This window comes from Micropterus salmoides, unplaced genomic scaffold (assembly GCF_014851395.1).
Source record: "Micropterus salmoides isolate LMB-PRFRI ecotype aquatic unplaced genomic scaffold, ASM1485139v1 Ms_hic_scaffold_18, whole genome shotgun sequence".
NCBI classification, from domain to species: Eukaryota; Metazoa; Chordata; class Actinopteri; order Centrarchiformes; family Centrarchidae; genus Micropterus; species Micropterus salmoides.
In genome coordinates, this window is record NW_024040928.1 from 8,460,248 (window position 1) to 8,473,483 (window position 13,236).

The 13,236-nt window shown below is 42.9% G+C and overlaps 1 protein-coding gene across 1 annotated transcript; it reads left to right on the forward strand.

Moving 5' to 3' along the window:
* Positions 1–467: 467 nt before the first annotated feature.
* ism2b (isthmin 2b) lies at positions 468–11,716 on the forward strand. The gene is made up of 6 exons (XM_038726389.1): positions 468–1,198; positions 4,799–5,050; positions 6,283–6,616; positions 8,383–8,520; positions 8,632–8,700; positions 9,068–11,716. Exons 1-6 carry the CDS (start codon positions 1,088–1,090, stop codon positions 9,583–9,585), a joined length of 1,422 nt encoding a protein of 473 aa, XP_038582317.1. The 5' UTR covers positions 468–1,087; the 3' UTR covers positions 9,586–11,716.
* The last annotated feature ends 1,520 nt before the right edge of the window (positions 11,717–13,236 follow it).

Consider the following 13,236-nt stretch of genomic DNA (forward strand, 5'->3'; position numbering starts at 1 on the left):
GGGGCTGTAGTCACGTCTTAAACGCTCATGACAAACACAACCTTTTTGACCGATAAGTCACTGACATCCTGCCACTACACAGCATTCCACGTTGGCCAGTCATTCTTAAAATAGTATTTTTGCGAAACGGTATGCCAGTGGAATGAGAAAATGGCTTCTTTCCAGAGTTTAGAAAATGGCTAAACATGCCTAAAAACAAGTGACGTGATTTAAAAAACGTTATTTAAAAAAATTGGAGGAACAAGTAAAATAATTTCAAGTGTGGCATTTGCGAAATTTTGCAAATGCGGTATAAAAGTGTTGTACATGTACAGTTTTTCAGTAAGAGAGTAAATGTCCATTTCACGTCCTGCGTTTAGGCAATTGTATGTAAACTAAATCTTGTAGCCTACCTTATCAAAAACCTCACTGGCCCAGCGCACCCCCCTCCACACAGCTGTGAGCAATAAGCCTCCCACCCCCAACTCCTTTAGCATCAACCTCCTGAATGCGTGCGTAAAAGGCAAGTTTACCGAAACCGGTTGGCTGGGCTGTACACACACAAACACACATCCACTGGAACCGGCGGATGAACTTCAGCTGGATAATGGATTAACGCACCAGACAGATATCAAAAACGCACAGCATACTATGAACTCCAGATGTCAATGTATTGGAAGAAAACACCCACCCACCCACGAAGGAATGACTCACAGTTTAAAGTAGCTGAATAAGCAAGCGCCGGTGCGGACGGGGAGATTCTGCGTGGGGTGTTTGACTTCTTTCGGGTACTTAAAAACTGTGGATTTTATGGGGAAGAGAAGTGTCGAGCTCGACCCGCCAAACGGACTGACAGTTGCTGCGCGAGGCGCTGGTGTCAGATATGGATAGCGCGCGGGACACCTCTGGACGCTGGTGCGCATCTTCATAAAGTGCGACACTTCGAGACTGACGAGGCCTAAAACTTAATTTGTCCTGAGTCAAAGTTGCTAACAAACGAAGGACGAGCAGGACACAGTCGCTTCTTCCCAACCAACAAGCTCATTTAGGGAGAATAGTTTTGAGGGAAAGTACTTTAACAAGTCTTCACAGGAAGAAGTAGGAGAAGATGCGTCAAGAGGTCGCGTGGAGATTTCAGATGCTGCTGGTGATTTGGTCAACACTTCTCGTTAGTTTGGGGACAGGGTTTCCTACCAGACACAAGAATGTTGGCCACAAGGTAAGTGTTCTTCAGATATTGATTGTGTTGCTTTTCTTCTTCTTTTCTTTTCTTTTCTTTTCTTTTTTCTTTAAAGTTTAGCAAGTTATAGCAACCTGTTTCGAAAAAGCTACGAAGTGTTAATAATCACACTTGTCGCTGCAAAATGTGCATTGGTACTGCTCTTGTGGTTCGGTCTTCTTTACTGCTAAATGCAGTACATTCGTTAATTTCGGCTAATAAGTCCCAATTTTATAATATAATTGACTGTATTATACAAACACAAAAGCTAAAACGTGTGGTTTTTTTATAGCAAAATTCCCATATGTTGAATAAGGTCATTAGTAACCCAGTTGTTGTTGTTCTTATTATTATGCCTGTTCAGTAAAATTTGAATGTCACAGAAAGTCACTGCTCGTTTTCAACCATAACTCTCAGTCAGTTCCCATCAAATGAATCAGTCAATTAAATTATCTGAAAAGACAGAATTTCCTCATCAGTGCACTTCTCTCTCCATGTAAGGTTTGCCATCACTAGGCAGACTCCCTACACACACGCGCGCCGTGCAGTGTGTGGTGCGTCTACGGGAATGTTTGTGTTACACACGGACATATTTGGATATCAAAGTCTGTTTGTGTCGGGGTTCGGTTTTTGCCTGTGAGCTCTCCTTCTTGTGTGGCCTCCCATGGATGTCCTATTGGGACTCTCGCTCTCTCATCATCTGTCTGATTGATGTCAAAGCAAAAAGAGGGAGGGGAGAGGAGAAGGGAATGATTAGTGAGGAGGAGAACAAATCTCACGGTGCGATTGTTCATTTCAAGGCTGCTGTTGGTGACTCTGTACTTTTGCCTGTGACCTGCTGGATGTGTGTCCGTTAAGTGGTGGATGGAGAGGGGAGATTATCAGTGAAAGAGAGGAGGAGGAGGAGGAGGAGGAGGGGAAGCTCAGTAAAGTGGGTGCCCAGTAACGAGATGCTTATGTAACCAGAATAAGGCGAGCCCTCTGCGTCTCTCACACTGGAGCTCGGGTCAAGTGTCATTCATCTGATTGTTTACATTGGCTCTTTTTGTGTTAATGTGGAATTTCCTGTTTTTGGTTTTACCCCCATCTCTCAGCGAAGAAGAAGAAGAAGAGGAGGAGGAGGGGGTTGTGTTGAAGTGGCCTCCCTCTAAATATTGGGACCTGTATGCCCTGTTTTCCATGTTTTGTATCCACACCTCCAACCCCAACCTCCATACCCCACCCACCCTCGATCACCAGGCATGCATTTGTTGTCCTGTTTCCATTTGCAAAAGATGGCGATCAAAGAGCGTCCATAGTTTATTGTTCTTCTGTAATGGTTTGGAAACAGCCAAGTGCAGAGGCCTTTGATATCTGGGGGCACATAAATCAGGGCTGCCACACTGCCAGCCTTCCCAGCCTGCCCCCCAACCCCACCGGATCCCGTCCCTGCCCCCCCATCCAGTCTCCCGACCTCCTCTCCCTAACCTGAATGTGTGTCACCATCAGTAGCAATGACAGTCTAGTGAAAGTAGGACAACATGCGTTGCCAAAAGGGTGGATTTAATGTTTGTATGAGAGGAGAGAAGCTGTCTCTAGACCAGGCCGAGGTCCCCGACTGCATCCAGATAGTCTCCCTGTTAAACACACCGCATGCCATCAGCCTTTGAACCTTTGATCAGGAGAACCCCACTACCGAGAGGAGGAGAGCAGGATCAGAGAGAACGAGGGGGAGGAAGAAAGGAGGAGGAGAGTGATATACAGGGCAGAAAGAATACAGGATCCAGATGTGTAACAAGACGAGATGAGGAGGGTGTGAAAGTATATGGCCTCTCTCGTGACTCTGGACCTTCTGTTACTGCGTTAGTGTTAGGGTTAGGGCATGTGTGTGAATGTTGGTGTGTATGAGTGAATATTGTCACTGTTGGTCAGATTTGACAGTGATGCACTAATAACAGGCCAGTAAAAGGGTAAAATGGGGCATCACGCTGGAGGAAGTCTACAGTATAAAATTTTAGGTAATTTTCCAACGGGAAAATAATGTTGGCAGTGTTTCAGCTCTTCTTACATTATATCCAGTGCTGAAATCTGGGCCAAAACAGGATCAATTGATGTAAAAAATAATACTATTCTCCTAAAAATCGAAAATCTATTGAATATATGTGACCTTAAAATTTTTCAAATTGTCATGTACTATTCTGTGAAATTGATCTATTACTTATAATATATTTTTGGAGAAAGCCTTCTTATATATTAGCATTTTTAAAAGTCCCGCAGAAAGAGGATAAAATGCAGAGAATGTGTGTAAATAATTGCTTACAGCATTTGCAGTTGATAAAATTACAGCGAGAAAGGCTAAAAATCCCCAAAAAAGGTTATCTTCTTGTCACCACCAGTTTACAGATATCTGGGGAGGGGGCCAACTTCTCTTCGTCCATCATTTATCATGCTTGACAGGCTTCTCCTCTAAACAGGCATACTGTGTTCAAATGCTTGAATTTGACCGACCACATAACTTCTTTATGGGACAATCACAGGCAGTCAGTGAAAAGTACGCCCTGTTCTAGAGACCATAACTATAAATCACCAACCGTTTGGTCATTAATTCAGACATTTCCTCTCTTCTTTAGCCCTCCAACTGCAACTGGTTTGCTCTGAGCAGACCACAAACTGGCTCAGGTCAAATCTCAAGATCCCATCCAATCACAGGTTTGAGCCAATTTAGCATATTTCAGGATGATATAGACATGAGTGAATGGCAGACAAGGGTTCATTAGAGGGTTTGGATTGCGGTTTTGACCAGTGTCAGGCATGAAATAGATACATGTCCTATTAGACATGAAAGAGACACATGCACACTGGAGAATCAGACCAACCAAAAATCAATTTGCAACGATTATATTCCAGACACAGTACACGTATCTACAATTCAGCACCATTATAATGTCACCATTAATCACTATAAATCTCAGAGACCAACATTTCCTCCTGCTGGTCTTTCTTCTTAGTAACTGTAAAACCTGAAAGGTCAAACTAAGTGGCGGCCGTAGTGGCGGCAGCACAGCAGGTTCAGACACGCTCGCACCATCCCAGGGGTCCCACGCCTCCCAGGCCCTCTCATTAAAGCTAAAAGAGGATCTCTCTGGCACAGGCCCCTCTTTGTCCACGGCCTGGATGCCATGACTGTTGTGGGAAAAAAAGAGAATTAAATGAACGAAGGCTGGTTGGTCACTTTGCTGGTTAGTTGGATGCCTCGGGGGCTCTTTGGAATTGCTGACCAAGCTACGAAGTACTACGATGGTTTCAAGGTTTCTTCCTGGAAACGGAGCACTAATTGTTTTTATACTCCTCAATGAGCCATTATAAATGATGGATCCCATTTAGCCCTGAAGTAGCCTAACTTTCTAACTTTTGTTATTCCAGTATTCCAGTCGTCTCAGTTTCCCTTGTTCTTTACATCAAGGTGGTGTCTGCACAGTCAGCATAGCAGTTGCCAAAATCAGGCTTTAAGACATTTCCTGTCATCCATTTTTCATCCTGAGACTTTCATTTGGTCTCTTAAATCATTCCACTAGTTTGTTTCAGGTCCAGATAATCTGACATCCTACCTTGTACTTTCAGGTGCATGGCCACATGATTCACAGCGGTGGGGTCCAATATGTCCCTGAGACTTTGGAGCAGCAGAACCAGGTCCAGAGTCTCTTGCCTGAGCCCCACAGCCACCAGAGGAGGTGGTCCCACCCGCAGCACCGCTCAGTTGGTGTTCTACCACAGCCTGAGCCTGAGGAAGAGACCAAACCCTTCATCCTTGATCTCAAGAACTTTCCAGACCTGGCCAATGCTGACATCAACTCGCAGAACCCCAACATACAGGTGAGTCGGGAGAGGGGAGTCACACATTACTGTATTTGGGGACAGCCTTCAAGATGTTGATAAAGATCTTCTGTTCTCAGTTTATAAACTGGGTTAGGAATACTGTTTAGCAGTAATAATAAGTTAATTTCAGTTTGTCGGCTGCATCCAAACAGTAACCAATAGATTGTAAATTATGGAATAAATTAAAACCATTTGTGCAAGGAGAACTTGGGCATTTTGTCTTTTATTGTGTAAAAAGATTTATTTCCTTTAAATGTGTAACAAAATCAACAATCTCAGGCTAATCTTAGAGACCCGGCTGCGTTTTTTTGCTACTATTTAATTAAAGTGCAATGAAGCAAAACAAGCACTGTAATCATAAGTGTTAGCCATTAAGTCCTCATCATCTCCTTCTAAAAAGTTAAAAACGTTGTTCTGTTTAACGTATCTCCAACTCTGGTCAGTGCAATCAGGATGTGGTTAGAGGGACATAATGATGCTGACCTATGTTTACATCAAGTACAGAGACCGATGAAATTTTGGAGTGTTTTTGTAGCATATAGACCAGATGTACCAGACTACGACTAAAAGACGCTAAACTAAGGATATATTCAACTAAGACAAATCAAAGCATTTCCAATCATCATATGTCTGTCCTAACAGTTACAAAAAGATTAGAGGTTTTTCCCTTTAGCCTCCCCGTAGCCTGGTCTTCACATCAGCTGTAGTGGGAACTTGGATATACTGTAGCATCTCGGATGAGTCATGTTGAGGTAATGAGAGGTAGTTATCCAGAATAAATGCTCACATTCTCTCCCTGGGAGGATCGTTTGGTAGGCTGAATGCTCACGCTCACGTCTGGCTGGCTGGCTGACTTGGATCCGGGGACCGGGTTCGCTTGCTAAAAAACCGTTTCGCCAATTTGAGATAGTTGATTTCATGAGAAGCACTTGTAGCTCAAGCACACATAGTCAGTGTACTTTCCTTTTTTGATGGCAGGTTTCAGCAAAAGCAAACTTAACTTACCAGCACTGGACAGTTCAGTCGCTTGTTGTATGTCATCTTCTACTCACTGTTAATAAGCAATTTCTAAGTGTGGTTTGCCAGTCAAGCTACAATTTTTGGAGTCTTTGTTAGCTAATTTAAATTTGTAAGAGAGAGTTGCTTGGCTTCACCATACTGTCCAAGATCATATCAACGATAGATGAATGTGTTCATGGGTTAGATTGACCCTCTCTTTTTCTATGTAGGTAACCATTGAGGTGGTGGACGACCCCCAGATGGAGGTAGAGATGGACCTGGCCAAGGAAAAAGACTGGTTGCCCTCCTCTTCCTCCTCCCCCTCTTCAACAGTAGATTGGCTTGGAGGCAAGAAGCTTTTCTGGCCCCTTTTCTGGAGTTACACCGACGCCGATTCCAGCGAGGACAGCAGCAGCCGGTCAGGCGTGGAGGAAACTGGCGAGGAAGAGGAGGAGGAAGATTACTCCCTGGATTACGGCAGCGAGGAGCCCTTACCCAGCGGAGTGGGGGGAGACTGGGATACGCATTGGAACGAAGGCTGGGATCCAATGCAGAGCTACTATGGTAAACTCGCTGCCTGCTAGTATAGCTCTTTTAGAAATGACTTCATAAAATTAATTAAGGCTTTTAAAAAATTACCAAAGTTTATCCTGCGGGTTTGAAAGTACAATCACTGAATTTATAATATCAAAAAAAGAGAGACAGAGATAAAGGGAATGTCTGGAAGGAAATAAAGAGAGAGACAGAATGTGAAAGAGAACGATGGTGAGGGAACTGTGGCTGAGGGAGGCTGCATGATAACTGTCTTCACAGTCAGAGAGAACCTAATGATGCCAGCATGCGAGGCAGCATGATCACTCGACCATCAGGACATTGCGGGTTATGGGCACTTTGAAGTCGACACTGGTCGTGCTGGTCGCAGAGGCCTGCTTTTTGAAGATGGGTCCGATGCGCTCGCTAATGGCAGCGTGAGGCCGGCATTGTTCCCTGGGACAAAACAGTCCTCTGCTTGTGGACAATTAGAGGGCAGATTGGGAAGACAGAATGACAGGGGCGATTTGGCCGGCCCTTTCATCCTTCCCCAGGACCCCTTAGGCCCCCACAGACCCTGGCGGCCCTCACTGCCCTCTGCGGCTCTGCCTTTTGAGACAGTTCAAGAATTTTGGGGGGCTTTGAGGGCTCTGCATAACTTTTACAGCTCTTTTTCCCCTCTTAATTCTGCCTTGCTCTGGTGGGAAAAAATGTGTCTCAACTTGCACAGACCACTTATTCAGTGGTAAAAATAGTAAATAATGAGAGAGAAAGAGAAAGGTGTACATAGTTAATGAAATAAAGATGGAAAAGAGAGATAGAAAAAGAAAGAAATAGAGAAGTCTGATGGGCTGGGCAGTGGGTTAGCCAATGTGCGTAAGTCCTACTATAGATCAGAGCTCAGTCATGGGCATACCACAGCCTAAAGCTTTCATTCTTCAGAGACATTTCCCACAGATAGAGTTTGAAGGTGGTTGTTCCACAAATCTCTGCAGTTGTAGTGTAACCTCAAAATGTGGTAACAGGTGTCTTAAAACCTTGCTAGATTTTACTCTTTAACCTAACCCTTATCCGTTATGCCAATACATAGAATGTATCTGTCAAACAGTTGAGCATGTAGACGAGCCAGCAAAGGGCAACAATGCCTATTAAGTGGTCACATCTAAAGACTTGGTCAGCATAAATCAAGGATGTCTGCCTTAGCTTCTTCTGTAATTAAGACTCTCCTGAGACCTCTTTCCCGTATGGCCACATGGCGAGTTGGCAGCGCCCACAAAGTAAAATTGGGTGTTCGCTACACCCAAGCTGGTATTTCTGCACCCACCTCGCCTTTAATCAAGTTTTCAGTGTTATTAACACCACAAGGAAACATGGTGCGGAGGCGGACAGCCACAGCACAGCTTCGCTCTCTCTAATTTTACTCAAGCCTTCTTAAAAAGAATATGGGTTTGAATGGGAAAGGTTAGACCAGCAGAAAATTGTCATTTATATGGACTGAGACAGTGCAGAAACTTTGGAAACATATTCTGGATTAGACTGTTGCTGAGTTCATTCAACACAACACAAAACTGCAAGGTGCACATACAGCACATCTAGTAATCGTAATCTGTTCCCGAAGCATGATGTAAAGTTCCGGTAACTGTACATTTTCCCCCAGGCTTTCATTATGTAATCCTCTCATAATCACTCAGATGTTCTGCAATATGTAAATTATATTGTGCTTTAATCTTGATGAATTAGTAGTGCAAAGTAAGTTTTGATCCATGTGGACTGTCTGAATTTTATTTTCCTTTCCACAGAGAAGGAGACAGATGAGTGGACACCATGGTCTCCCTGTTCAGTGACATGTGGACATGGTGAGAGAAAGAGGACCAAGTCCTGTGGTTACTCCTGCACCCTGACAGAAGCCTCTAAGTGTGACCTGGAGCCTTGTCCTGGTGAGATTATACTTCCCTTTGAAGAAACAAAAAACAATCCAAGGCTAGAGTACTGGGATATTTCTGCTTTCCCAGCTAGTTATTAATGATACACCACTCTCCTCTTTGTAGGTGATGTCAACACAGTTGTGGAGCCTTTCCCTTTTGAGATGGAGAATGGCACAGAGCCATTTGGGACTGGTGAGTTTAATGGAAAGTTCTTCATCACAGCTTTCATTAGTTTAAAGTCATACCATAGTTTACCCCATTAACTGCAAGCTGTTTATATTATACACAGTTTGACAAAGTATACTCAGTCAGATGTACAGTATACTGTAGTTTTAGGTATATTATAGCACCCCTATGGCTAATGGATTATGGTAACATGCCACTGTCTCATGGGAATGTAGAACTGGCTTTCTCAATTCTTTAACATAGATGTTTAAAGATGCTAGGAATAGAATTCAGACTTAACTCCAAATTGAAAGCCATTCATGTTACCAATAGTGCTACTATGAACAATTGTAGCACACAGTTTCACATGTTATTGCTGTTCCCTTTCCAATAGATGTGGACAGCTGTGAGAAGTGGCTCAACTGTAAGAGTGAGTTCCTTCAAAGGTACCTCCACCAGGTCTTGTCTGAGCTGCCCAGCTGCCCCTGCTCATACCCCTCTGAAGTGGCGTATACTGTGGTCAGTGTCTACGATGAGAATCACGGCCGGTTGTTCCGCTGGCGTGATGCTAGTGGCGCCAAGGAGCGCCTAGACATCTACAAACCATCAGCGCGCAGCTGCATCCGCTCAGCACTTTCGGGTGACTTATCAACTCTCGCAGCGCAGCACTGTTGTTACGATGATCGCGGGCGGCTGATCACGCGGGGGAAAGGCGCAGGCACGCCTAACCTGATCAGTACTGAGTTCTCACCTGAGCTGCACTTCAAAGTGGATGTGCTGCCTTGGATCCTGTGCAAGGGAGACTGGAGTCGCTTCCATGCGGTGCGGCCACCCAATAATGGATTGAGCTGCCCAGAAAACCCACATGAAGACGTGTTCATGAATGAACTGGAAGAGGCCAGGGAGTACTGAGGGACCACAGCCAAAACTACCACTTCACTCAGAGAGTCAGAGGGCCCAATCCTAATTTGAGGGGCGACTGCTTTGAGAGGGGTCATGAAATCTCATCTAAACCATGCATCATGCATTAAACATGCATTGACTGAGAAGAAATGCACATTTGTGATTGGGAGATTTGTGGGGTGATTGTGAAGTGTGGCTGTCTCAAGTTAGGATTTGGCACAGTGTCCTGATATCAGGCTTGACTGAACTGAACTGTTTTACAAGAATGGAAAAAAAAAAAAAAAGCAGTGTTCTCCCATCGCTTGCCAACCTGTTCCACATCTGGCATGACATCAAGCTCTCTCTCTCTCATTATATTCAGTACACTCTCCTGGGTGCGTGTAAGCATGGTGTCTACCTACTGGCTTGTCTGATGGTGTCCTGGAGTGCTTGTGATTGATAATGGCGACATATGGTAAACATCCTGACCATGCTTCTTGTAGGTTTTACATTAGGAAATGTATGAATGTGGGCTGGTTATGTTGATGAAACAAACACATGCATGGGAGGAGTCGAACAGATGAATATCCCAACTATGCTGCTACAATATAAAATCCTTCAGGTTTTACAAAGGTATTAAGGGGAACAAGACAACAGGACATCGGTAGACCCAAAAGATGCCACATGCATTCACAGTAATGTACATTTCAGCCAATCTTTTGGGACACTAAAACTAGTAATGTTTGGGATCTCAACCAGAGATGTAAGCTAAAAGGATTTGAAACAATCTGCTGTCATTAATCAAGCTTGCTAGTGAGAATTATGAGATTAGCCCATAAGCAGTAATGGTACGGGAACAGCACATTTGATTTCAAATGTTTTGTCACACAGATTGATTTCATGTGTTTCCTCATATTTCCACAGCCAGGAAGAAATATGATCTGGGTGCCAAAGAGTTAAAAATCAGACTGTGGTGCCTGTGTAAATCCAGCCTCCTGAGTCTCTATGGTGCAAATGTAGGAAAAAAACTCTACAGTGAATAGATTAAGCTCATAGATGTGTCTCTACAACATTCTCAGGGGGACTACTGACCATGATCAACAAAATTGTTAATTTACCTCGACAGTGGAGCACTATTGGAACTAGTACAAAGTGTAATGGGGTAAAGATTAGTATGAGGGTATCGAATGTGTAATCCAGATTGGAATCGATGAATAGATAATGCTTTCAGAAAGCAACCCTTATAACTGAATAGTTGTTAATGCATTGTGTACGGATGGATGTCATTGCTGTTTAAGCTGTTGGTTTAGGGTCTTTGGGTTTATGTACAGAACTTGATTGGATAGAAAGGACATTCCTACTCAAATCAACATTCCTGAGGGGTCATGTAGTTGGAGCCTTTATATAGTGCAAAGGATTGAAAAGACTGATGTTTAACCATTAGCAGAGTTTGTTTTAGCATTGAAGCAGTAGTTGTGTTAAATTTCTGCACCGCCCACATTGGCAGTAATCTACTAAGTAATTTACTTAGAAATGCCTTTTAAACTCCAGGAATTGCCCTTTCTATCCAGTCTAATAATTGTATGGATGTTCGCTCCAAACCTTTTTTCAGGAATTCTGCTTCCAGATGTGTAAATGCGAACACACATTTACATTTTGGAATCACCGATTTTAAAGGAAGGCACTTTATTTAAGGTATATATATATATATATATATATATACATATATATACAAAAGATATATCAAAATGTACTCTTGTTTGCCATTTGCTGATGATAGTGTTATTGTGAAGGGAAACTCGTCAGAAATGCTGCATTGTTCTATGAAAGTGCATATGTCAAGTGTTCTGTTGAGGAAGGCATGATCTTTTTGTGATTTCTGAATCTAGTATCACATATATGGTGTTGTACAGTATTTATTTGTCCGTTCTCTTTTTTTTAAAAGTTTGCTGAAGCTTTGAAATGTCTCATGCTCAACATGGTGCACTAATCGGACTGAGAAATGACGGCACCCGTTATCAAAAGGGAAACCACTTTCTTCATATCACTTCACTTCATCAACATCAAGTGTATGTGTTTCATTCTACTTTGTACTGCAGTGCTCTATGAATATGTTGTTGCAATTATGCTGAAGAAATATATAAAGACCTTGCATTCATCATCTGCCTTTTTAATGTGTCATTTCTTTTTCCACACTTTTAGATGCCGCGTAGCAGAGCCAAGCATAGCATAGCACTGTAGAGCAAAATCCCTTAAACACACCTAAGTAGTTATACTCTTTATTGACTCACATACCGAACTTTTCCGTACCTTTCCTCTCCATCAAGACATGTTCAGTGCAGCAAGCATTCCTTTAAGTGCAAACATGTCACCTCCTTTCGACATTTTGGGTATTTTGCTTACTTGAGTTAAATGTAAAGATCGATGCCACTCTCATGACTGCACGGTTGATATGAAGCTACAGGCAGCAGCCAATTAGCTTAGCTTAGAACAGCTCACCTTGTACCTTGTTTGTTTAATATGTGCAAAAAAACTAGGCATAAAAACTACACATTGCAGTGTAGTAATTTCTGGTGGATTTTTACCTTCAGACAGAGCCAGTCAAGCCGTTTTAAGATAACTGGCTACTGGCAGTTGCTTCAGATTAACTGTAAAGTCACAAGAGTGGTATCAATTTACTCATCTAACTCCTGGCAAGATAACAAATATTTCGCAAAATGTCAAATTGCTTTAAATGTTCATTCCCTTTTAAAGTGCTTTAACAGTCAAATACAAAGTCTGACCATCAAAGGAAGGTCTCTGTGTTCAGTGGTGAGTGTCCCGTCCACCTAGCTGAGCTGGTGGAAGCTGTGATGCTAAATAGTTTAATAATCCATAAATACCATTAGTGGTTTTGCGTGTTAGTGTCTTCCTTGACGAGTAAGCAATTCATCTACATTACCTTTTCCATGTTCAACAGATCTTGAACACAGCGATGACAAGATTCAATTAAGTGTGTTATGCATGAGTTCTTCTGCTAGCACATGTTAGCAGAATGGGCAGTCGCTGTTTGAACCAACAGCATCAAACGAGTCCTTATTAGATTGAGAACACGCAGACTATTCTCAATCGAACATTGGTTTTCTTTCTAAGCTGAGTTCAGTTCTGTCATTTTCTGTCAGGCCTCTAAACAATCAGCCGCAGCCTTTTAAAACCACGCATGCTTCAGGATTTACAAATGTAATGTGGGCACATTCTTCTGGTGATTCACAAGTGTGACATGTTATTCATGAATATGATTTTAGATGTGGTTGGGGCCAAGTTCAAACAAGAGCAAGAGGGTGGCAGCTAGATATTAATTTAAATTCAGGTTCCGGAAAGCTGTCACCATCATCCATCTCCACTGTGGTCTATAGGTTGATCTATTCTCCCCATCATGTTGTCTGAGGCTATACTCTTTCCAGAGGATTAAATGACAGTGAGATTAAAAGTTTAAAGGCCAGAGTAATGCATATCCATAGGCTTAGGCAATCCAAATACTCCTCTTAGATACTATAATTCCTGGGGGGTGGCTGGCTGGTTATGCATTTACAATATAACATTAGGTCAAAAGTGGGACACAATTATCAGAGGATGTGCATAACTTAGGAGATGCTTAGAAATCCACCACCGTGTGGTGAGTATCGACTGTGGAATGAACGA